This window comes from Pipra filicauda, unplaced genomic scaffold (genome assembly GCF_003945595.2).
Source record: "Pipra filicauda isolate LSUMZ 115617 unplaced genomic scaffold, ASM394559v2 scaffold192_size1418226_pilon, whole genome shotgun sequence".
NCBI lineage: Eukaryota > Metazoa > Chordata > Aves > Passeriformes > Pipridae > Pipra > Pipra filicauda.
Window position 1 is genome coordinate 383,931 of NW_024104301.1, and position 23,012 is coordinate 406,942.

The 23,012-nt window shown below is 47.1% G+C and overlaps 3 protein-coding genes across 5 annotated transcripts in view; 2 read left to right on the forward strand and 1 right to left on the reverse strand.

Moving 5' to 3' along the window:
- PPP1CC (protein phosphatase 1 catalytic subunit gamma) lies at positions 1-17,110 on the forward strand. Of its 2 annotated transcripts, XM_027739746.2 has the most exons (8): positions 1-261; positions 9,198-9,329; positions 10,377-10,607; positions 12,152-12,256; positions 13,230-13,453; positions 13,836-13,970; positions 14,415-14,475; positions 16,959-17,110. In XM_027739746.2, the coding sequence occupies exons 1-8, from the start codon at positions 207-209 to the stop codon at positions 16,973-16,975; spliced, it is 960 nt and encodes a 319-aa protein (XP_027595547.1). In that variant the 5' UTR covers positions 1-206; the 3' UTR covers positions 16,976-17,110. The 2 variants fall into 2 exon arrangements, with proteins under 2 accessions (XP_027595547.1, XP_027595546.1); XM_027739745.2 differs by lacking the exon at positions 16,959-17,110 and having other exon boundaries at positions 14,415-15,653.
- Positions 16,287-23,012, reverse strand: part of TCTN1 (tectonic family member 1) — a 21,971-nt gene continuing 15,245 nt past the window's right edge. The window contains exon 15 of the mRNA XM_027739743.2: positions 16,287-21,816. The gene's annotated coding sequence lies outside the window, so the exon portion shown is untranslated. The remainder of the gene's footprint in view (positions 21,817-23,012) is intronic.
- HVCN1 (hydrogen voltage gated channel 1) overlaps positions 18,385-23,012 on the forward strand; it is a 5,657-nt gene continuing 1,029 nt past the window's right edge. The window contains exons 1-4 of one of the 2 annotated variants that reach the window (XM_027739747.2): positions 18,385-18,465; positions 19,864-20,090; positions 20,532-20,636; positions 21,098-21,329. In XM_027739747.2, the coding sequence (XP_027595548.1) occupies positions 19,896-20,090; positions 20,532-20,636; positions 21,098-21,329 (532 nt within the window). In that variant the 5' untranslated portion in view covers positions 18,385-18,465; positions 19,864-19,895. Of the gene's footprint in view, positions 18,466-18,828; positions 19,550-19,863; positions 20,091-20,531; positions 20,637-21,097; positions 21,330-23,012 lie in introns of those variants that run through there. The other variant, XM_039380340.1, reaches the window with a different exon arrangement.

The following is a 23,012-nucleotide window of genomic DNA, read 5'->3' on the forward strand; positions in this document are numbered from 1 at the left end:
CGGGCTCGCTCGCGGAGGGGACGGCGGCCATTTTGTTCGGTGCTGGGTCTGCGCTGAGGGGGCGGGCGGGGGGGGGGACAGGGAGAGCGCGAGGGAAGGCGCACAGTAGGAAGGGCAACAACGAGACAGAACGAGGAGAGAGACGTGGGGCCGGCCAAGCCGCGAGCGGAGCGGCGGGGAGGGCTCCGCCCGGCCACTGAGAGGCGATGGCGGATATAGACAAGCTCAACATCGACAGCATCATCCAACGGCTGCTGGAGGGTGAGGGTCGGGGCGGCGGGGTGTGTGTGGGGGGGGTGGCGGCCGGGCCTGTGCGCCGCGTCCCGCCCGCCCGGCGGGGGCTGAGGGGGCACCAAAATGGAGGGGCTTGAGGCGCTTTGTCTGCCCGGGGTCGCCGCCGCCGCCGCCTCCCCGCCCGGCTCTGCCCCCCCAGCCCCAACTTTCCCCTCAGCCCGCGTGTTTCCGACGTGTTTCTGCCTCCCGATCCCCCCCGTGCGATGCTGAGACCAGCCGGCTGTCCCCCTGCAGCTCTGAGGGGATGCTTAATTCAGTATTGTTTTCGTGGGAAGGTGTTTTAAAAAGCCGGGAGCGTTCTCCTTGCCTTTCGCACATGCACATGGGGTCAGGGCTCGGCTGGGCAGTCGGGGGGCTCTGGAAATAAGACCCAGCGTGTTTAAAGAGTGTTTCGGCAGCTTTTCAGCAAGTCGGGAGGGATCTGCCGTGTACCCTGGGTTTAGCTTTGATTAGCTGCTCGCATTAACGCTGCCACAGGATTTTGGCTCTTAACTCGTAACATATGGTGGGGTTTTAGGTGTGAATCGAGGGTTGGGTTTTGGTCTTTCAGACAGTCTGTGGAAGGGCTTATTGTCTGGTATTGCTGGTGCTTTGGGGGTGAAAAGAGTTGCCTGGGAGTTCCTAAATCAAAGGAAAACCTTAGCAGGGGGTGTTTCCAGCATCATTTTTTCGCTTGCAGGGGGTCAGCACTGGACTGGGGTTGACTGATTTTAGGTCAAAAGGCTGAGAAGTCACCGGTGAAAAATTCTCTTCCAGGCATCAAGGAAAATCATAATTATTCAGAGGGGGAAGCTCTGCTGATCCAGCCTCATTTCATGTGTGTCAGGGCAGGCATCTCATCTGGACTCACACTTGAACAGCTTGGTCAGGGATTTAACTTTTTAACATTTGGCAGAAAGTCATCTGGAATGTTGCTGAGACAAATGGTGAAGAAATGTCTTTCTTACACACTTTCCTTCTTACAGGATTTTGCTTGTGTAATGCTTGGATAGCAAAAGGTCAGGCAGAGGAACAAGAGTGCTATTCTAGAAATTATTTGGAGTTAAAAATCCTATGGATGAATTATGGGATTACTGAATAAGTAAAAGTAAATGAGGTTTTTCCTCTCATCCGTTTTGGGGTTTGCCTGTTACCAATTTAAACTCCCCTGGTTTCAATTATTTAAAGACTTCCCTTCATAAAGTTAGACCAGGATTTTCCTGAAACTCCAGTAGTACAACTTGTAAATGTCAGGTCTTGTATGTCATATGTTTGGTGACATATTAATACATGCCCAGTTTTACTGCAGGTATTGGTTACAATTCTTACTGATTTTCCCTAGTGCCATTTTCTCAAAGTGTAAATTCTTAATATCAAAAGGATGGAATAAAATAATCCTAGAAAGAGGATTATTTTGAATGATTTTGAATTATTCCTCTTTGTTAAGTTTCAAAAAGTAGTGAGATATACGGTGTCAATAATTTAAGTTCTTACCCAGTTTATATCAGTATTAGACTTTTGGAGCAGATAAGAATTTGTAAATCAGGCTTCAGAAGGTTTACTGACATCTTTTAGCAGATGCTTCCTTCAGCTACAGATGTTACCTGAGGTTGCATCAGCTGCCAGAACTGAAATTAATTTTTGTCCTTTATTAATATTTCAGAAGGGATTTTGGATTCCTTGAGGCAATGATTGTCTTTCAATATTTGAAACAATTACCAGTGTTAGTGACCTGTGCTAGTGCTTTTTTTTGCTTTTATTAAATGTCTGTTATGAACATCTTTGCCAGACAGAGAGTAGTGATTGACCTTTGTGACAGTGTCATTTTTATAGTTGTTTTTTTTTTCTAAAATGATGGTGCATTTTAGCAAACACTGCATTTTTTTATAGAGTGTTAAGTTGTGCAAATCACTGTGCAATTGTCTTGGGTTGTTTAAAATTAACTTGACTCATCCTTTTCCTGAAATTATTAAGGTCTGGCCAGGTAGGTGACAGGACGGAGCTTCCAAGGTGGTGATCTGCAGGGTATTAAATGGAAGGGGGAACAATATTTGAAGCATGTGTGAGAATTCTCATCCTATTTAAATTTAGAGCAAACAAATCATACTTTTTCAGTGCAGTTCTGGAAGAACCACTGATTAATGTTAGTTTACAAAGTGTGATGTGCCCATACCTGAGCCCTGTTTCAAGTGATCTCCCCTTCAGACAAGGTTGCACACAGATTAAAATCATACTCAAGCATGAAACCACTGTTTTAAATCTCGTTTAATAATCAGATCACAAACCGAGTTGCTGAAATCCTTGTGCAAGCTTTAATTTTAGAGCAGTTTGATATTTCATTTTAGCTCTCTTCAAACCTTAAATACTTACATATTTTTACAGTGGTTAGCTTTAGGTGATTTTGCTTATGAAATGTAAAGGGTATGAACAGGGGGCTTATCCCTTTTTAAGGGTAACAAATCCAAGTATTAAGAAGATACTTGGAAAAACAATGGAAATCAATGAGCAAACACAGGCAGGTTTTTGTTTTATCATATGCCTTAGCATTGCACTGTTGGAAGAAGCAGTGATTCTAATGGTTGAGGCAAAGTGAAGGGTGAATAATAAATTACTCTTGCTTTTGTCCTTAATATGGGGTATTAATAATGTATTTGTGAGGGATTTTAGTTGCTCTCTATCCTGATTTCTCTGGTCAAATGATGTTATTCTTACTTTTCCCCCCACATAGTGGATATTCTCCCACTCACATTAGGCTGGCTAGCTGAAATGATTAGTTTGTTCTTTAAAAGGCCTGGAAGTATATACTTCAGCTTCTCATTCTTAGGTAAATATTTGAAGAGTCTTTCTTGCTCTGCATGTTTATAGTACAGAGCTGTTTGGCATTGAAATGTCACAAAAAGCATCAGTAACATTGTTCTCAACCTTGGAAAAATGATCAGTTAAAACACTGAACATGCTGATCTGTTTTTGCTGGAGTTGAATTTATATTTGTTCCCTTCTTTACTAACGAGAGTTATGTTCTGCTGGGAGCAATCTCACGAGTACAGGGTGTCACTTTTAGTAACTGTAATAATCACAAGAATAAGGCCTCTAAAATATAGTAACTGATAATATCCTGCACTGAATATTAAAATGTTTCCTAAGTGTCCTTGAGAGTGGATAAAGGCTTGAATATTGATGGACATAACTCACTTTCCTGAGGAATAGGAAGGGACAAACATGAGAGCAAATTACTGCCCTTCTGGCAGGAGTGCTGTGGGCAGCAAGTGTGCTTCTGAGCTTGCAGCTGTGTGTGTGCTGAGTCAAAACTCCCAGGAGACAAGATCCGAAACAAGCTCCTTGTAAGATGAAAAATCAGTGGCACCTCTATGGTCTTGGAAAAGGTTCCAGGAAATGGCAGAATTCCTGCTCAGCTCCCAGTAAAGAATGAGTGACAAATCCCGATTCCCTGAGGGTGAGTGTGGCTTCCTTTCTGTGTCATGGCAGGTGGTGTTCCTATAACCTGAGCCCCTTATCCATTTCCTTCATCGAGTGAGTTGGCAGCTTTTGCAGATAAGTAGGGTCTGGTTTGGAGCTCACAGTAACATATTTAGAAAACAAGATTGAAGTGCATTAGTCCTACCATGGTAACGATAAATAACAGGGTAAAATAACAGTAATGTCAGCAGACATAAGTGAACCCAAGTTGAAATGTGTTTCTGAAAATCTTTCCTGTGCTGCATCCTCTGCAAGCACTAAGGGAAAACTAACTGATGAATGGAGGCTACTCTGCAGAAAGCCATGCAAGGATAGAATGGTGGCAGCCATTCTGAAAGCTGAAATCCTGGTTAGTGCACTAAAATCAGCAAAAAGACTCTTAAATCCTCAAACATTTCTGTTTATACACCCACAGATTTCTATTCCCAGTAAAGCCCGGTGTAGAGCTGTCAAGGACATACTCTCTCTAATTTGCTTTAAATAGGGGAAGATTATCATCGAGTTATTAAAAATAGTTGAGCTAAAGAGCATGGATAAACTTTTGCTGACAACAGAGAAGACCATTTCTTACCAATACAGTTCTCTGAATTCTTCTTCACCTTTCTGCTAAATACAGCAGTAACTGGGTCTGCAGGGGGTTGCTTGTTCTTTAGCTTTGTGTACTGAGATGGGAGTCTGATTCTCAGAGATGTTAACCTGAAATGTCTCACGTTTCACTTGTGGGTGAGTTGGGATGCTGTGATGAGGTTTCTCGTAGACAAGCAGCACTTTTTGACCTCTAAACATATAATTTTCCATAGTTTGTGTAGCTTAATGTTAATTGTTTCCTGCTGTGGTGCAGCAGTTTCTAAGAGTGGGAAATAGAAACTCTCGATTCCAGAACTGAGGATTAGATTCTTATCAGTGCCATGGATTCAAATAAGTCTGTTAAATTCAGTGCTTGTTGCCCAGGCAGTGAAGTGGAGGAATTTGTCATCTCTGAGTGTTTGTGATCAGTGTTTGTGACCTGTTGCTCTCCATCTGTCTGCATGGGGAAGTACATTACAAGATGAAAAATTTGCAGTCAGGCAGAATCTTCCATTTGATAACACTGCTGTGAACTTCTGACATACTAGAAAGCAGACTGGAACTTTTTCTTTTTAGAGGCTTTTACAGAGGAGTTGCTTTTCCGTTTCAGTTTTGAATTTGAAGTGATCTGATCAAAGCTGGTAGTGCCTGCAGTAAAGTAAAACCTTTTTTACATCAACCACTTTCAAGTTATTTATTCCCTTTGTGCCTGTGGTGCAAAACTGACTGTGAAACTGTCATTGGGAGCTGCTAAAAAGATTAAAACCAACCTGCAGTATTTTTGGAAATGTCACTGGGATTGCAGGCATCTTAATGTAAAATATGGTAAAACTGAGAGACTTGTTTAATAAGCCAAAAAAATTAACTGACCTGCAGATAGAATGTTTTCCCTAAAACATTTTCTGTAGGACAGGTTAATTTTCTCACTTCAATTGGCAGCTTTTCAGCTGCTTCTTTTAATGCAGCACTGAAGGGAAATGAGATGTTTGGATCACTGAAATTTCTGGCATTGTTGAACTTTCTGCTATTTTCGAATACTTTCCTAATTATCATCCCTTTCATAATAACCTTGAGTGACGTAAAGGACTGTGGCACCAAAGTGAGTGTTGGAAAAGGGAGGGGATGTGGGGTAGGAGTCTGTGCTCTGTGAGATCTACAACAGTCAGTTCCTGACCCATTTATCCTTCCCGAGGAAATGTAGAACAGTTCTCCTGGATGTCAGGTGGTGTTGTAACTCCTGGCAGCTGCAGCTACACTTTGTACTTGCTCTGTACTCGCTCTGTTTGCTCTCACCAAAATGACAGGGGTGCCTTAAGTTCTCGCTCTTCTTCCTTTTCCTTCCTTTTCCCCCTCTGCTGGGCGCCTGCCGTACTGCACCGTTTATAATACGCTAATTTTAGAGCTGGTGTCTGTTGCTGTTTTCTGGCAGTTTTTGTCCTTGTCTTGGAAGCCAACATTAGTTTTAATAGTGGGACCTGTGTTCTCGGCAGTACTTCTCTAGAGATCTTCCAGGTTCCAGGGAGGGATGTTTTCTGTAGTCTTTTCCATCCAGTGGAGAGCTTTATTTTTCCAAAACTTCTCATACTTGTACAGTAGAAAAGATTTTACTTGTTAGGAAGCTGCCCAGGCTGGACACTGAAATTTAGGCTCCCAAGAAATTATTTTTAAGAACAGGAGCGTCTCTGCCTAAAAGAGGGTGGGAATATTTTGCTGTCTGGAAATACTGCAGCAGTTGTTCAGACACAAATAAAATACTACTTGAAATGGGCTGACTTTTTTCCCCAGTTGATTAATCTTTAGCTTGTTTCACTGTCAGCTCCAGACTGTTGTTTCTGAGAGGTTATTTTTTGTGCTTTGAAAGAACAAATGTGCCTGTACAGGACTATTGAGCTGCTCTTTTGACTTTATGACCAAGCTGTCAATTAGTATCGTACTGTCTGGTCTCTGCAAGCTGCCTTGTTTTGATGCAAAGCAGAGAAAAGAAACTGTAAACAAAAACAGATTTTTCATAGTATATTATTTTTGCCTTTCTTAGAGGACCTGAGTAATTTGAAGACTCAGAGAAACCTTTTAAGAAGTCATTAGACTAAACATCCTGCATTTCTGTGCCAGCTCTTTCATTGTGGACGAGAAAATCTTTGCACTAAAAATACAGATTCCTCAAACCAACATGCAGTTCTGCATATTCAATTCTTCTGAAGCCAAACCCACTTTATTTCCCAGCTTTTCAGGATATACAGGTCAATGTTAGAAGGAATTGAACACACTCATTTCTTCTGTGCCAGTTCCTTGTTGGACACAGTGGTGACAATGTCACTGGCAGGCAGAGCTGAACCAAACTGTCCTACTGAGTTTGGGAACTGCAGCAGAGCACCTTTTCATCTTGTCACGGTTTTCTAGAAGCAGGTGACTAAAACAGCATGAGGATTATACCAGTTCAACGAAAATGTATTGAAGAAACTTAGAAAACCTGTGTCTGAAACAGTTTTCAGATCCTCATTTAATCTTTAGCAAAAATTAATGCATATGCTTTATTCATGAGCTTTAGTGACTCAGTGCATTACATAGTCTGTATAATATTTTGTACTTTTTAATTTATGGATGTGAAATACAGGGTTCAGTTTTAGCAATTTCTAACATGACCAAAATCATGGAAAATCAGATTTTTGGCTTCTCGTAAAACTAAATACAAATATATTGTATTATCTTGAAAACAAAGGTGGCTGGTAAAATTTAGGATTAGGGGGAAATCAGTTTTACATTCATAATTCAGCGAGCTTAACTCTTAATTCTAAAAATTTCTGCTCTTTATAGCTTCTGGATATTTGGCATTTTGAGTGACTTGCTTGTTGCTCAGGAGTCTTTGGAAAATTACTGTATGGATGAAAAAATGACTGTGTAGATGAAAAGCCTCATGCGTGATAAACTGCTGTGACAAAGATTTAACTTCCATTTTTATGCTTCATTACTTCGGATATTTTAATGGAAGCCATGAAGTGCAGTGGTAATTCCAGAATAAAGGAGCACGTATTGCTTGAGAGATAACAGTGTTAAAGCCATGACTTTTGACCTACAATCATGTCACTGTCAGTATACGTTGTAATTTGAACTAAGGTTTAATTTGGAAGCTTGTTTGAGGACAGGTTGTGTGGTTTAGGGTGTTGTGGTTCTGTAGGGCAGCTGGTGCCGCCGTGCCTGGGGTCTCTGGCAGTCGGGGAAGAACTGTTTTAGCAGTACCACTGTAGGGTTGGTAGGGATTGTATCTGACACGTGATTTTATGTATGGATATTGCACAGTCATTATTTTATTCGTGGTCTGGGTAAGATCCACACTGACTGAACAATGATTTCTGCTCCTGATCAGGGGCTTGCGTAGAAGTCGGAAGCTTCTGTGCTAATGAGGAATTGGAACACAACTGTGTCTGTTCGTGCTGTTCCCAAAACATGCCCCGAGCACCCCCCGCCCTTCCTGCTGCAGTTCTCACTTGGCTCCACACAGCACAAGGCCCACAGTGGCAGTACAGGGATTTGAGTCATCTGCACCTTCCACATCTCTCACTGGGGTTAAACAGGCTGAAATGGTAGCTGGCGAAGAGGTTATTTAGGAATTCAGGAAGATAATACTGCATAGGTATTTGGAAGGATTGTTGCTTGCTTTTTTTGCAATTAAATACCAAACCTTTTTGGATGGGGCATAGATTCTTCAGTCTCAGTGCAATAGGAGTTACTCACAGTAAGTCACCTTAACTGGGCAGCCTTACCAGTGTAGTGATTTTGTTTCTGGAGGTGTTGGCAGAGCATTTCCAGGCAGCTGAGGCTCAAGCTCTCAGCTCCTTTGGCTTTGATACAGCTAAACCAGTGGGTTACATCATGGACAATGACTGCTGCTCTTACTGCTTTTTTTCCTCTTCAGCTTTATCAGTGTTCCATGTTTCTGGTTTTGATGCCAAATAAAAATAATCTTCACCACTAATGGCATACTCAGAAATGTTTTTGTTTAGTCTTATCCTAACCCTGATAAATGCTCTTGTGTGCCATCTGAGCCATAGTTGCTGCTGTAGAAATGTCCTTTGTATTTCTGGGCAACACAAAGGGGGGTGTGAAACTTGTTCAGGCCAGTCTGTCGTCCTTGTCCAGAGCAGGAGACTTTAATGTACATAAAAGGGAACCAACTATTATAAATTGTTGCAGTGGGGGAGATTGAAGAGATAATGGAGGGGTGTGAAGGAGGGGAGTTGAGAGGGTGAAGTGGCCTGGGGGTGGGACATAGATCTGCTCACTTGTCTTACTGTGCTCAAAAGGCAGTGATAAGGAGAGATGTTTTGTCTTTGTGATCCAAAACTGTTTCCTTAACTATAGTCATGACCTTCCAGTCATGTGCTCCTTTATCTTCCACCTTTGCATCTACACCATAGAACGGGGCAGTCCAGGATTTATGGGCACTCTCTTGGGCCAGGTGCTGTGCTGGTTTAGGGGAGCTCACACATTTGAGCTGTGCTGTGCTGATCCAATGGCAGTCGCCCTTTTCTCAGGTTCAGACAGCTTTCAAGTGTGTAACTGCTTCGTTAAAGGAATAAAATATATATAGTCACATTGTCTGAGCTGGGTTTATAGCTAAATAGAACTAAACTGTTGCTATTTAAAATGTGACATTGAAGGGGGGAAGTGTTGAGCCATGAATTCTGTTAAATGAAAGTAACACAGGCCTGGAAGAGACACGCTCCCCTTTCCCTGCAGCATGGCCCTGTGTTTCACCTCGGCAGCCTCATCCTACCCTGGTACCTTCTCCTAGAGTGCTACACTGGCATTTAGTCAGGCTCTTAACAGAACCCTGGGGGTGTTGCTGCTCTTGATAACTGACTTCTGACTCCTTCTGACAGTGCGAGGATCAAAACCGGGCAAAAACGTGCAACTCCAAGAGAATGAAATTAGAGGACTGTGCTTGAAATCCAGAGAAATCTTTCTGAGTCAGCCTATTCTGCTAGAACTTGAAGCTCCCCTGAAAATCTGTGGTGAGTACTGTGATTTTTGGTTTGGTCTTTGGGTCTGTGTCAGGTCAATGCAGACCTTAGAGAACAAATACTGGATGCTACTTTCACTTACTAACAGTGGAACTAATAAGTAATTGTAGCAAAAGGGAAAATAAAACCCTGCTGGATACCTAGGGCAGAGGAATGGGGAGGAGGTGACATGTGGGAGTTGATGCAGGAACCAAAATATTCCAAACCCAAAAAGTAACTGGTCCAGTTTCACCAGGTCTTGGGGAAGGGATTCACAGGAAGTTTTGGAAAGGAGTTTCTGTATCCATTAAATGACGTTTGGCCCATTCTGAACAAGGGGAAACAGTGAGGAACTGCAGTAGTTTATTGTAGCTGCTGTACAGCGTTGACAATATTTTAAAATCCTGCTGCAAACTTAAATTTCTGTCCCGTTTCTTGGAATTACTTTCTAGTTTGGTTTCACCACGCTTGCAGACAGCAGTGCTCATTTTGCACACACGTACATGTCTGCTTATGCGAAAAGAATGAAGAATGTCAACATAAAAGCCTCAGTAAATGCACTTTTGAAAGCTTCTAGCAAACAGTATTTTATCCTACTCTAACACTGAGGACTTACTTCAAATTGAAGCAGCTTGTTCAATATTTATAACATGGGTAGTCTAAAATCATGATTTAGCATTCTGCTTGTCAGAAACAAACCCATGATTTAAACTAAAGGCAGAAATACCAATTTCATTTTTGATGCAGCTTCACTGCTAGAATTTGAATTACTGTTTCCAGAAAACACAGTTGGTTTCTTGGAACCTTCATTTTGTTTTATACAAGGGAACATTTTTAAGTAGCTACCTGCTATTTCTTTGTGCTGTTAACCATTGCATTGCATAGATGTCAAACTTAAAATGAGATGATCTTACATATATTTACTGTAATTTTAAGTACATTATGGGCAGCATGTAACTGCAAGCTTTTTTCTTTCTGAAGCATCTATAATGTTCTCTGGAATAAATCAGAGAAGGTAGTGAAGGGTCACTTCTGTGCTGTGTCTGAATCTCGTTGCAGGTGACATCCATGGACAATACTATGACTTGCTCCGACTCTTTGAATATGGAGGTTTTCCACCAGAAAGCAACTACCTGTTCCTCGGAGATTACGTTGACAGAGGAAAACAATCTTTAGAAACAATTTGTCTTCTGTTGGCCTACAAAATCAAATACCCAGAGAATTTTTTCCTCCTCAGAGGGAACCATGAATGTGCCAGCATCAATAGAATTTATGGGTTTTATGATGAATGTGAGTAACAGAGATGTTGCAGTAACAGCCTCTCTGGCTGCAGACAGCAGGGGAGGAGGTGCCGGTGTTGCAGAGGTAGATGGTTCTTTCTGAATTTGCAGTGCCCCTTCTCATGTGCTCTTTAGAGGGGCCATTAACCCATTTTAGGAAGGGAAGTGTGTCCTTTCCCTGATCCTGTTGGGAGTCTGATCCTCACATACAAATCAGCAACCAACTGGGTAATTTTATTTATTGGCTGCTATGTTAACTAACAGTTCTCAGTGGTAAAATTCAGAAGATAAGGTCATCTAATGAGAGATGAGAGAATGTAACTTGATGTGCTCTTCACAACAGTTCATCTCTTTCTTTCAGTCTGAGGGGTGGTGCTGTATTCTTGGGAGGGCTGGTCTTGCTGTGGTTATGTTACAGTGCTTGACACCTATTTCCTATTAGGACCTGTAACACTGTAGTGTTAAAAAAGAACCCCCAGCCGTGGCCCTTCCCTGGATACAGCCCTGCTGTACCCTGTGCTGTTGCTTTGGCCAAAACCAGTGTCCCCTTTCCTAAACGAGGCAGAGCTGTGCAGCCATCAGTGTGACCGTGCTTGGACTGAGCACCAGCTCCTTGGTGTGTCAGTGGGTGCCTTCAGCTGCAGGAGGTGTTACCTGGAGCAGTGTGTCAGCCTGGTGATGAAGGAAGTGCTGGTATTTCTTTGGCACCATTGGACTCCTTCTGAACACACACGGTGTGGCTGTGCCGTCACCGGCTCTGGCTCTGCCGGGGGGGTCTGATGGGGGCTGTACAGAGACATCACCAGAGCAGAACGAGCAATTTTGCTGTGAAATAGAAATGTATGTTCATGTTTCAAAGGATATGACTTAATCCAGATGATATAGAGGAGATGATACTGTTAAATTAACTGTGCGCTGAAGCACGTCACAACTTGTGTGGTGCGACATACTTGGCTTGCAGCTTACAAGATGTGCTCTCCATGTCTTGTTCTCCTCCAGTGAGGAAACAAAGATGTGTGTGGTATTTCAGAGATTAATCACAGGCTTAGTCATAGATGGAAAAATGTTCAGGGTTTGTATCTGTTGGGAGAGTCCTTTTGAAATTCGTAAAACTGTAGCAATTTCGTTTTTCAGTCCCTGTTTCGTTTTTCAGTCCCGTTTCTTTGCTGAGAGTGACTTTATATGGTAAAGCAGAATTTTAAAGAAAATCTGCTTTTCAAGAATTGCTGTCTTCCCTTGAAGGAAACGGCAAGATTTTCTGAAATTCTCTAAGGGATAATTTTCCAAAGCAAAACTGGGACTGGAGAGCCTGGCTACCAAAGGGGGAATGTCATCCAGTTGAACAGACTTGTGCTGTTCTCAGAGCTCTACCACAGTGAGAGACCTTTGCAACTGTCTTTGAAGCAATGAAATAAGTCAGTGGGTGTCAGAAGATAAATTGTGTATAGGCTTTTGTGCTGACCTTTGCAAGTCTCAGTAAACTTAAGGCAGCCATGTTAGGTTGGTTGTGGTGTTAGAAAACATATTGACTTTTTTCTCCCAAATCTCTTCTAGGTAAGAGAAGATACAATATTAAGCTGTGGAAAACCTTCACAGACTGTTTTAACTGTTTACCAATTGCAGCTATTGTGGATGAGAAAATATTCTGCTGTCACGGGGGTAAGTCGTGTCCTTAGGTGATACTTGAGGAACTGGATACTCAGTATCAGTCGTGGCATTTTCATGTTTACATTGCTGAAGCTTCAAAACTTCAGGGATTTTTCTCTTCCTTGGCCCCTGTAGGAGGAAGGGTTGGGCTTGATGAGTGTCAGTTTTGTGAATCACAGAGCTTGGCAGTTTTGTAGCCTCGGACACAATGATCTGCTTTTCCTTTTCCACTAAAACATGTGTTTAATAGACTCTCCTTAAGAGTAAAATATCCTTGTAGGGGTTTGTAGACTTCTGACTAGGAGTTTGTTCTGAATCAGAGTGGTGTGGGATGGAAGGCACCTTTGAGGAGCACTGAGTAGAACCCCCTGCCACGGGCAGGGATGTCTTTCACCAGGTCAGGCTGCTCAAAGCCCTCTACGACCTGGCAGGTTTAATTTGTACAGATGGGCTTGTGCCTTGTGATACCTGCTCCGTGCAGCTTTTTGAGGGCTTAAAATACGTACTGCACCTTAAATGTTTTATCACTTGCCAGCCATTACAGTTGCCCAGGGACACACATCAGTGAAAAACGATGTGAGATTGGCTTGATACTGTATTTCATCTTACTAGGCCTGATCATCACAGTAAACATACCCTGTGATTTCTGGTGTAAATGCCTCTTTTACTTAACAGCTCTTTTATCAGACACTTGCACAATATTATTGAGATTATTGTAATCCTGTAAAACATGGAAATGGCTTTGCTTATCTTGCTTCCAGTAAATCTCCTAGGAAGTGACTTGTCTTCTGTTACAAATGCCTTCAAACAAACACTGGATTAAAAAAATGCCAGTTTAATGTCGCCGTTGAACTGCATAAAATGGCAGCGGTGAATCACTTGGAATACGGAGTATTTTTGTCCTGAAGGAACACGTCAGTCCTGCAGAGCAGAGCTGGACTGACATGTGGACTCTGTGTGTGTGTGTGTGTCTTACCTCTGACAGGTTTGTCACCAGACCTGCAGTCGATGGAGCAGATCAGACGAATCATGCGGCCCACTGACGTACCAGACCAAGGTCTCCTGTGTGACCTCCTGTGGTCTGACCCTGACAAGGATGTCTTGGGCTGGGGTGAAAATGACAGAGGAGTGTCCTTCACTTTTGGTGCTGAAGTGGTTGCTAAGTTTCTCCATAAACATGATTTGGATCTCATATGTAGAGCTCATCAGGTATTGTCATTTTGTACTTTAAAACAGAGAATAGTTTAGGTTCAGGAGGACCTGGTCCAGCCCTGCACACACGTGCTCAGCCCGAGGTGCTGAGGGTCTTGTCCAGCCAAATTGTAAATATCTGTGAGGATCTCTGAATGTGTCCCAGTGTTTAACAGCCCTTGTAATGAACATTTTTCTTTAATGCATAAAAACTGTGACTCTTGAACAAGGGTTTTCTCAATGCTAATGGACTCTGTTGCTGAACTGGTTCTTGTGATGTTCCTGTTCTGATGTAAAAGTTTGGAACCCATGCTCCTTAAACACATCCTCTGGTAAAGCTGCTTTGCACCTTGGCAGGAAGAATCTGCCCAGACTAACACTTGTGCTTTTCTCTCTAAAGGTTGTTGAAGACGGATACGAGTTTTTTGCAAAAAGGCAGTTGGTAACTCTCTTTTCTGCCCCTAATTACTGTGGAGAATTTGATAACGCGGGTGCCATGATGAGTGTGGATGAAACACTAATGTGCTCTTTCCAGGTACAGTAGCTAAACGTTTTTACCTCCTAGTTAGTGAGGTCACATGTTAAATTCGTGGAATTTTGCACCAATGCTTTATTGTTAAAAACCAATAATAGTTCCAAATAAGTCTTTACAGCTATCACATGTAGACAGGGCAGTGTTTGCAGTCACGTCTTCAAAAATGTGATAAGCCTGTGCTGGTGTGATTAGATGAACTGTTTTCCCTGGAATTAAATCACCCAGGCAAAGCTGTTGGCTGTCAGCCTGGTCCTACTAGTGTGGGCTCTGGGATCAGCTGCTCCAAGCCCTGGCCTAGCTCAGAGCAGGAAAGAGAGGGAATTCTGGGCACGTTTAGACCTGTCCAGAAGACCCATATAACACCTTTGAGTGAATTATTGAATTTGGAAATTTGACTGGAAAACAGCTAAAGCCTTTTGCTAAATGACCCCACTGTCTTTTCAGATCTTGAAACCTGCAGAGAAGAAGAAGCCCAATTCCAGCAGACCCGTAACACCTCCCAGGGGTATGATCACAAAACAAGCCAAGAAATAGTCACTTGGCTCTGCCTTGTTGGGACTTGTATCATAGTCTATAACCTCCATTTTTAAACCTGTCATGTTGTGCTGTTCAGCTTGCTCAAAATAGATAACGTGTTTGTGGTTTTCCTTTTCCATTTGATGAATGGCATTTGCTGGTTGTAACAGCGAATGAAAGACTTTTGTCCCTCCCAGGAAAAGAGTTTCAAAGTCCCCTTTTTGTCGGTGTTACAGCAGCACAGCTCCACAGCATCCCCTGCCAGCCGGGTAAGGCACGGCTGCTGGGACTGTACCATGAGTAGTGTAAATCTTGTTCTTTAGGATCTAAAGAGGGCACTCGTGTGCTGTGAGAGTAGAGATTTGTTCCTGTCAGCGATTACATACTGTTTATACAAACCACTGTGAACTTTTTTTTACGTTAAATTTTGTTTTAAAGGGATTGCTTTTCTTTTACTGTCTTGTCTCTAGTTTTTATTGCTGTTGACATTAGGAATAACCTTCAACCTTGCCAGCATCACTGGTAGGATGTATATTTAATTCAGACACACGGTCCTCTCCTTATACTTCAAATGACAATTAAAGCCATTATTTTAAGTGTTTGTGTCTCTTTCCTGAAGCCAAAGTTTGCTTAGAAACCCGTTTGTACACGACCCCCCTGCCGAGTTGGCCGGGCTTCCCATCCACACCTTCCTCTTGGAGAGAAAAGGAAGTCCTGGCTGGAAATAGCACATAAACACTTGTCCATGCTCACAGTGAACACATTTGTACAGTTTCCTTGTGTTCCATGGAGCAGATCATAGTGCTGAGACAGCAGTCCCAGGGCAGGGACAGAAATGGCTCTGGGAGTGACAGAAATGGCTCAGGATCTGCTGGAAGGGGTTTGTGCATTTCAGCCTAAAGACTTTGTTCTACAAAGAAACCCAGAAACTCGATAAGCCAACCAGAGGTGTTACTCTTGATCACCAGTTTATATAAATCTCTCACAGAATCTTGTTTTTTAAAAGCTGTTGATCTTTTTTGAACAGATGACAGTGTACAATACCATGTAGTGAAAATCACTTATTAAATGATGAAATTGTTAAATCTTCTCCGTGTTGGTTTATCACAACCTAGGCCCTGCTCTCCAAGGGCCTGACTTAGAGAAATAAATTGTTCTGGAAACCCACGGATTCTCGGTTTGGATTTGTCCGAGCTGCAAGAGGGGGGAATTTAAACAGCAATGCTGGGTTTAGCTCTGGGTCCCCCCCGGGGGTGCAGCTCCCCCAGTGACACGTGTTGGTGACAGCGGTGTCAGAGCTGGTGTTGTCACAGCCTGTGCTCGCGGCACCGCACACGGGCGTGGGAGGCCACGCTGGGCTCGTGTTCATTGTTGTGTGCACTGAGCAGGGCTGGCCTTGAACACAAGTGCTGCTCTGAGAGGAGGGGTAGAGCTGAGGGCAAGATCATTTTCCTCTGGTTCATAATTAGAGAACTGAGTTCTTGGTGAAATGGGGAACTTGGGTAAACTTTATCAGTGCTGGTGTGGGCCGGCTGCCACGGTTGGTGGGTTGGTGTTGCTGGGTGAGGGGTGTGCCCAGAACAGCCTGGGTCCCTTGTGGCCCTGTGGAAAATGCTGTGGGATGTTCAGCACTCAGAGGAGGCGGCTTGTTCCCAGCACCACAACAGCTGCAGTGCTGCTGCATCCCCTGAGGAACAAGTTTGTCGCAGAATGCCCAGCTCGTATCCCCCATGGCTCTGTCCTGCTGTCCCACCCAGTTCCCCTCCACGTTCGGAGTGAGTGGGACTTTCTTGACACAAATAAGTTTTCTGGCCAGACCCAGCCAACGATTTTATTTTTTAATGTATTTCTCTGAATCAAAGAGCTGTTTTCCTGCTCTGAAGACCTTTTCCCCCTCCCTCTACAGCAGCTAATTAATCAAAAACCTCTTGCTAACCACGATGAGCTCCTTTTATCACGTGTCACAGATCACCTGTTAAGAGTTTCTCACAGACTTTCACCTTTTAAATCACACTTGTGGTTTCCTTTGGGGCTCTGTAATTTTTCTCCCTCCTTGTACAATGTCCTGTGGTCTGTTACTGCTGTAGTGAGTTGGGCTGTGCCTGGTCACCCCTCACTCCCCAGCCCTGCTGCACGGGCTGTGTCACACCTTTGTCCTCCGTGACTTGTTTTCTCTCCTCAAAGGCAGTTTCGGTGACACAGGTGCCAATTCTGGGCTGTGTTCTCTGCCCAGCTGCATTCCCTGGGGGTGGGTCATGCACCTCGAGCTTCCCAGGGTGCAGGTGGAGGTGGACGGGTCCTGTCCCACTGCAGGGCTGGGAAGGGAAGGAGCTGCTGATCCCACTGCAGGTTGTGATCGACAGCTCAGGGACATGTTTTATGCCCGTTTGTTGGGGTTGGGTTGTTTAATCAGTGGAGGGACAGAAGGAGGAGTAGATGCTGATTCCTGATTTTTTTTCCATAACAATACAGGTAGCTGGAGATTGTGACAAACCCAAGTTCTCCTCAGTCCCTGTCTTGTGCTCTGGAAAGAGTGGTAAGATCTGAGGCACTCCCTTGCTTTGGGTATCACTCAGTGACGTGTTCCTCTAATTTCTTCAAAATAAAGAGTGTCCCCATTGCCATCCAGCTGTGGAAAGGCTGTTTTTCCACACAGGTCACCATTGCCTGTTCCTGGTTTGCTTTGGGATGTGTCAGGGCTGTTGTGGCTTTCAGCTTGGAGTCAAGTCAGGCTGGAGCACTTCAACAACCAAACATCCATTTTCCTTGCAGTGTTCAGACCTGTTCTGGTCTCCGGGGACATGGGGTGGGGAGGTTGGGCACATGTCCCTCATAGGGAAGCAGAAGCTGGTGGGGTTTTCTCCTTAAAATCCACAGTCCTTACCCAGAAGGGGATCAGATCTGCAGAGCCTCAGGTGCAGATCTTCCACCATTGGCTGATTGTGTTGGTGTTTATTGGACTCAGCTGAGACCAAAATGCCCAAATTAGCTGGAAACCCCCAGGACAAACCTCCCTGCTGCGGCTCCAGGGCTGTGCCTTTGCTGTCCCACTCCTCTGCTCAGCTCTGTAAGTGGGTGTTTTGGGGGGAGGGTGAGGGATGGGGCATTTGGAGTTCCAGGAGGGTGTTACCTGTGTTTATTCCCCAGGGAGAAGGATGGGGATGGGCCTGTGCACTCGGGGATGAGGTGCTAGAAAATACTTAGGTTCCAGGAAAAGTTTTAGGGTTTCTCTGGGAGGAAACCCTTCCCAAAAGGGTCTTGGGGTTCTTAAAAGTGCAAAACTGGAGAGATGTTTATTACTTGGAGAAAATCAGAAATATTTATGATTTGTTGTAGCAGAGATGCCTCAGAGGTGGGTTCCTGGTGCTTTTCACAGCTGATGGTTTTTTCAGGACATTTCCAAAACAGCTTGTTTTTGGAAGCCAGAGTGGAACCCTAAACATGAAGAGGCCTCTGACCAAACAGGAGCCTATAAATGGAGGCAGATTAAACCAGGCCTGATTCCTGGGTTTTATATTCATATAATCCCTGGACCTCCACCAACTTTGTGAGACTGATCTGTGTCCCTGCTCAGCAGCCGCGCTCTGAGCTCGGCAGAGACTCAGGATTTAACTTCCCACCGTCCTGGAGCTTTGCTCGCTGTGTCGGGCAGGAAAAAAAAAAAAGAAGTTTAAAAACAGTGGAAAAAAAAAAAGTTTAAACTCCATCCGGCGGCGTCTCCTGTTCCGGCAGCTCCTGAGCGGGGGAAAAAAGCTGCGGAAAGGGGAAATGTCGGACGGGACCGCCGGGGATGGATGGGGGGGACCCTAGGGATGGATGGGGGACCCGGGGATGGATGGGGGGGACTCGCTGGAGCCCCTCCGGGCGCGGTGGGAGGAGGCGGCGGGGTCGGGGCCGCCCCTGTCCGGGGGAGGCGGGGCCGGTTCGCGGAGGCCCCGCGGCGGCGGCGGCTCAGGCAGAGCCGGGACGAGCACGGACGGTACCGGGGACCGAGGGGAACGGGGCCGGGGGTAGCGGGGGGCGGCCGGGGCGTCCCTGGGGCTCGGCGCGGTGGGTGCCGGCCGGGGGTGGGGGGTTGCAGCGGGGGCCGCCACGTCCTTCCCCCGGGGTCCCGCCCCGCCCCAGGGCTCCGTCCCGCTCCGCCAGGCTGGGGATGGGGGAGGTCGGGGAGCCCCGGGGTCCGGGACGCTCCACCCGCCGCCGGCGGCGGCTCCAGGCCCCGGGGCCGCCCCGCACGGGGCTGGGGGGCGATGCTGGGGCCGGGGGGCGATGCCCAGGGCCGCTCCCCGCGGGGCTCCGCTCGGTGCCCGGGGACGGAGAACGAAGGTGCTGCCCCTGTGGCGGCACCGAGGGACCATCTCCGTCCTCCCGGCAGGTGACGGAGTGGCCGCAGCCCACCCGCCCTCCGGCACCACCGCCGCTGGGAGCGGAGCCCAACGGGAGCCGAGGGCAGGGCGAGCACGGGCTGGGCCGGGGGAGGTTGTGCTGAGCCCCCCGGGCGGCTCCGGGAAAGGACGGGAGCGGAGTGGGGATGGGGGTCGTGCTGGCGGCGGGAGCGCATCTCGGAGGGTTTGTGGGCCACACAGTCTCGCCGGGCTGCCCAAAGAGGAAGGAGAGCTGGGGGGGCTGCGATGGGAACGCAGGAGCCTCTCCTGCAGCCCTTCAGCCCATCTGTGAGACCCCCGGGTCTTGCACTCCCAGCGAACTCGGTGTTTCATCCGTGTGGTTTTCATTGCTGGAGTGTGGCCTTAATGATTAGGACTTGGGTGGTCTTGCCCCTCACAGGGTGTCCACAGGGATGGGCTGAAACTGGGATGCCCAAGGATGAGGTCGGCTCTGGAGGATGCAGGGAGAGGAGATGGGGAGGTCAGTGTCACCCACCAGCCAGGCTGAAACGTGGGGATCACCTGTTTGATTTACCTGCAAAGGCTGAAGTAACAGGGGTCCCTGATGGTAATGAAGGGAAACCATGGCTGTTTTTCCCCTTGGCTTCTGACCAACAGCCTCTGTGGATCAGTGTCCAACAGAAACACAAGGGCAGCTGCCTCCACCTGCATCACAAGGTGCCAGATAAGGGCTGGTGCTTTTTTGCTCCTGTAATCGATGCTTTGCTTGGAGAAGTTTGGAAAAAACTCGTGAGGAAGTTCCTCGTTGTGGAGCAGCAGATGGGGCACAAACAGGGCTGGGGAGGGCGGCGGGGGCTCCTCGTGGTGCCGGGGGAGGGGGAGGTGATGCAAAACCTGCGGTCCCAGCGTTTAGCAACTTCCCGTCAGCTGGGCCGGTCACGGTCCTGTCCCCTCCCTGGGGTGAAACCGGGAGATTTGGCATCTTTGGTCCACCCTGAGTGGGGAGGTGACGCTCTGCTCTTGTCCCTCAGTTGGCAGGGTGATGCCAGCTTGACCCAGAGCCATGTCCAGGTACCTGAAGCACTTCACGGTGGTGGGCGATGACCCCGTGCAGTGGAGCAACGACTACCAGAAATGGGAGGAGGAGGAGGACAATGGGGACAAGCAGCAGGACTCGGAGATCAAGGTGGAGCCCGCCAGGAGACACATCTCCTTCCAGGACATGATGAAAAAGCTCTTCAGCTCCCACAAGTTTCAGGTGAGGCAGAACAAGCCCAGGCCAAGGGCAGGTGTGGGATGGAGCTCAGGAAGCGAGGCTGAGCTCGTGAGCCCCTGGCTGAGCTGTGCTGTGGGAGCTGAGCTGAGCTGCTCCCGTGGGTGCAGGTGTTTCCTGAGCAGGGACAGGCCCCGGTGCCTCCGGGTCACTGCGGCACCAGCACGTGCTCCCCGTCTCGAGCTCCACACATCAAGGGCTGGGAGGTGGTTGGGTTTATGGGGAGCCAGGTGGTTTCATGGGAGTGGGACTTTGCAGGAATAACCCACCATCCAGGGGGAGTGGGAGCAATGGAAAGCTCCATGAAACACAACCAGCTGAATCAGGGCTGTGGGTGTTGGGGTGTGTTCAGCTGTAAGGGCCACAATGGCTCCTCTTGTGGTCTGTGCTGGGAGGGGATTCATGTTGGTTCTTCTCCTCTGACAGATTGGGGTTGTCTGGCTGGTGATCCTGGATGCCTTGTTGGTTCTTGGGGAATTGCTCATGGACTTGAAAATCATCCATCCGGACAAATATAACATAACCCCAAAGGTAAAGTGTGGGGAAATGTCACCATGAACAGTGATTTCCCTCCCTTTGGCGGCTCAGAGCCTCCCCTGGATAGGCTGGCTGGGCAAGGCAGGACCTGGAGCTCCAGCCCTGCCGACCTGATGGTCCCAGCACACAAAGGAGGGGCTCACAGGGGTGTGTGGGGCTGACCTGGCTCAGCTCATGCCAGTCCCTGCAGCAGCTTCGGGTTTCCTTGGGCTGCAGCAGAGCTGGATCACTCCCACCACCCTCCTCCTGCTCCTCTTCACAGCTCCTGGACCAGTTCCCCAGCACCACAGGCTGCCACATACTCTGTCCTTTAGAGCAGAAGTCCCCAGCCCTTCTCCCTGTAGAGCCCAACCAGACGTGCCCTCGAGCAGCGGAGGTTTTCCATCCTGCCCTGCTCGTGTGCACACAGGGGGGTTTCCCGCTTCCTACCTTCAGCTTGTGCTGCCTTTTCCCAGGTTTTCCACTACCTCTCCCTGTCCATTTTAACCATCTTCCTGGTCGAGGTGGGGTTCAAGGTGTTCGTGTATCGCCGCGAGTTCTTCCACCACAAGTTCGAGGTGCTGGACGGGGTGGTCGTGGTCGTGTCCTTCGTGCTCGACGTCGTCCTCATCTTCCGGGAGCACGAGTTCGAGGCCGTGGGGCTCCTGATCCTGCTGCGGCTCTGGAGGGTGGCCCGGATCATCAACGGTGGGTGAGGGGGTGTCCTGGGCCAGGGGCTGGATTTGTCACCTCCCCTGAATTACCTGGGCTCGTGTCTTTGTTCTCTCCTCACACCCATCTGTGAGACCCGTGGTCCTGCTCTCCCGGTGAACTCGGAGTTCCACCCCTGTGGTTTTCCTTGCTGGAGTGTGGCCAGAGTCAGGCTGCAATTTCTTTGGAGCAGGGATAGACATTCCCCCTAAAAAACTTCATAATCTATTCCTCTTCACACCTCCTGGACCAGTTTCCCAGCACCACTGCCTGCCACACACTCTGGCTGTCCATCCTGGAGAAGGATGGCTCACATCCTAAGTTTCCACTATAGGATCCTTCTGGCAATGTTTTAACAGGGGAGCCCCTGTCTTCCTGCATCTGCTTCTACAGCAGAGTAGGATTTAATGCTCTGTTCTGCTGCTACTCCTCCATCCCCTCCAGGGATGCTGCAGGAAATGTCCTTGTCTCACCCTGGATCTTTCTTGCTCGGATTCAAAAGTTTTACCATAAAAAGAGAAATAGAAAAGAAAAAAAATAGAAATCAGACTTAAGTGACTTTGCTGTGGAAATCGTAAATTGTTGCAAATAGATGTTAATTCAGAGTATAGCTGGAAACACTTTCTTCCTTCTTGGGGAAGGAATTTTGGGATTCCAAAAAATGTAGCGATGAGATTATCTCTAATTCCTGCGTGAAACCTCAGCCCAACTGCTGTCCTGTGCCTCCAGCTCAGGTTTGGTGAGTGCTCTGTATTTGGCACAGAGGGATCAGAGGAGGGGATGGCTGGGGCTGTGTCTGTTTTCAGCCCTCACTGCCCTTTGGATGGGGAGAACGTGCCTGGTTGGCAGCAGCCGGAGGGAGGGAGGATGTGAGAGCAGCTTGTGGCTTCTCTCAGTTCAGAGTGAAAGTCAGAGAGAAACTGGATTTGCCTGCAGCCCTGGGAGCCACGGGCTCTTACAGCAGAAAACAGGGTTGCTGTTACAAGAAAATCCCTTTATTCTTGGCTGCTCCTGGTTTCCTCACCAGCTTTTTGCACTTGCTGGAGGAACAGAGGGAACAAAGGGAACGTGCCCCACGCTCGGGCGCCGTGTCTGTGCCTGGCACGGTTCAGTGCCCCTGGCAGGGACTGGGTTACACCAGCTGGGGACTGGTAGATGTTACCAATGCAAATAATGCTTTGTCCCCTGAGCAATGAACCCCAAAACCCCAAACCTGCTGCCTGGAGCACGAGAACCAGACACCCCCCAGTGCCTCCTGTGCGTTGTTCCGGAGGAGCCGTGTCGGGGAGGAGGAACAGGATGTTCTTCGTGCTCCCACCAGGCTGATTTATTTTTTCCCCCCTCAGAAAAGGATGGCAAGAAAAAGCCTTTAGTGTGGGGGCTGAGTTCACATGTCATCACCTAATGGTGCTTGTAGAGAAGTGACACCTCTGCCGTGGTGAGACATGGCGTGTCCTTAATGCAGCTGGGCAAGGTGAAGCCAAAACCTGGTGGATCTGAGGATGTGCCATGTCCTGTTCCACTGGGTTAAGCCGTGTCCTGATCCATTGGGATGTTCCATGTCCTGTTCCCCCAGGCCACAGCAATCAGCTCCAGGGCACGAGCCCCAGGCTATGCTCTGCTGTCAGAGCAGGTCCTGACTACACCTAAAACCTGCTAAAACACAACAAAGCTTCCAGC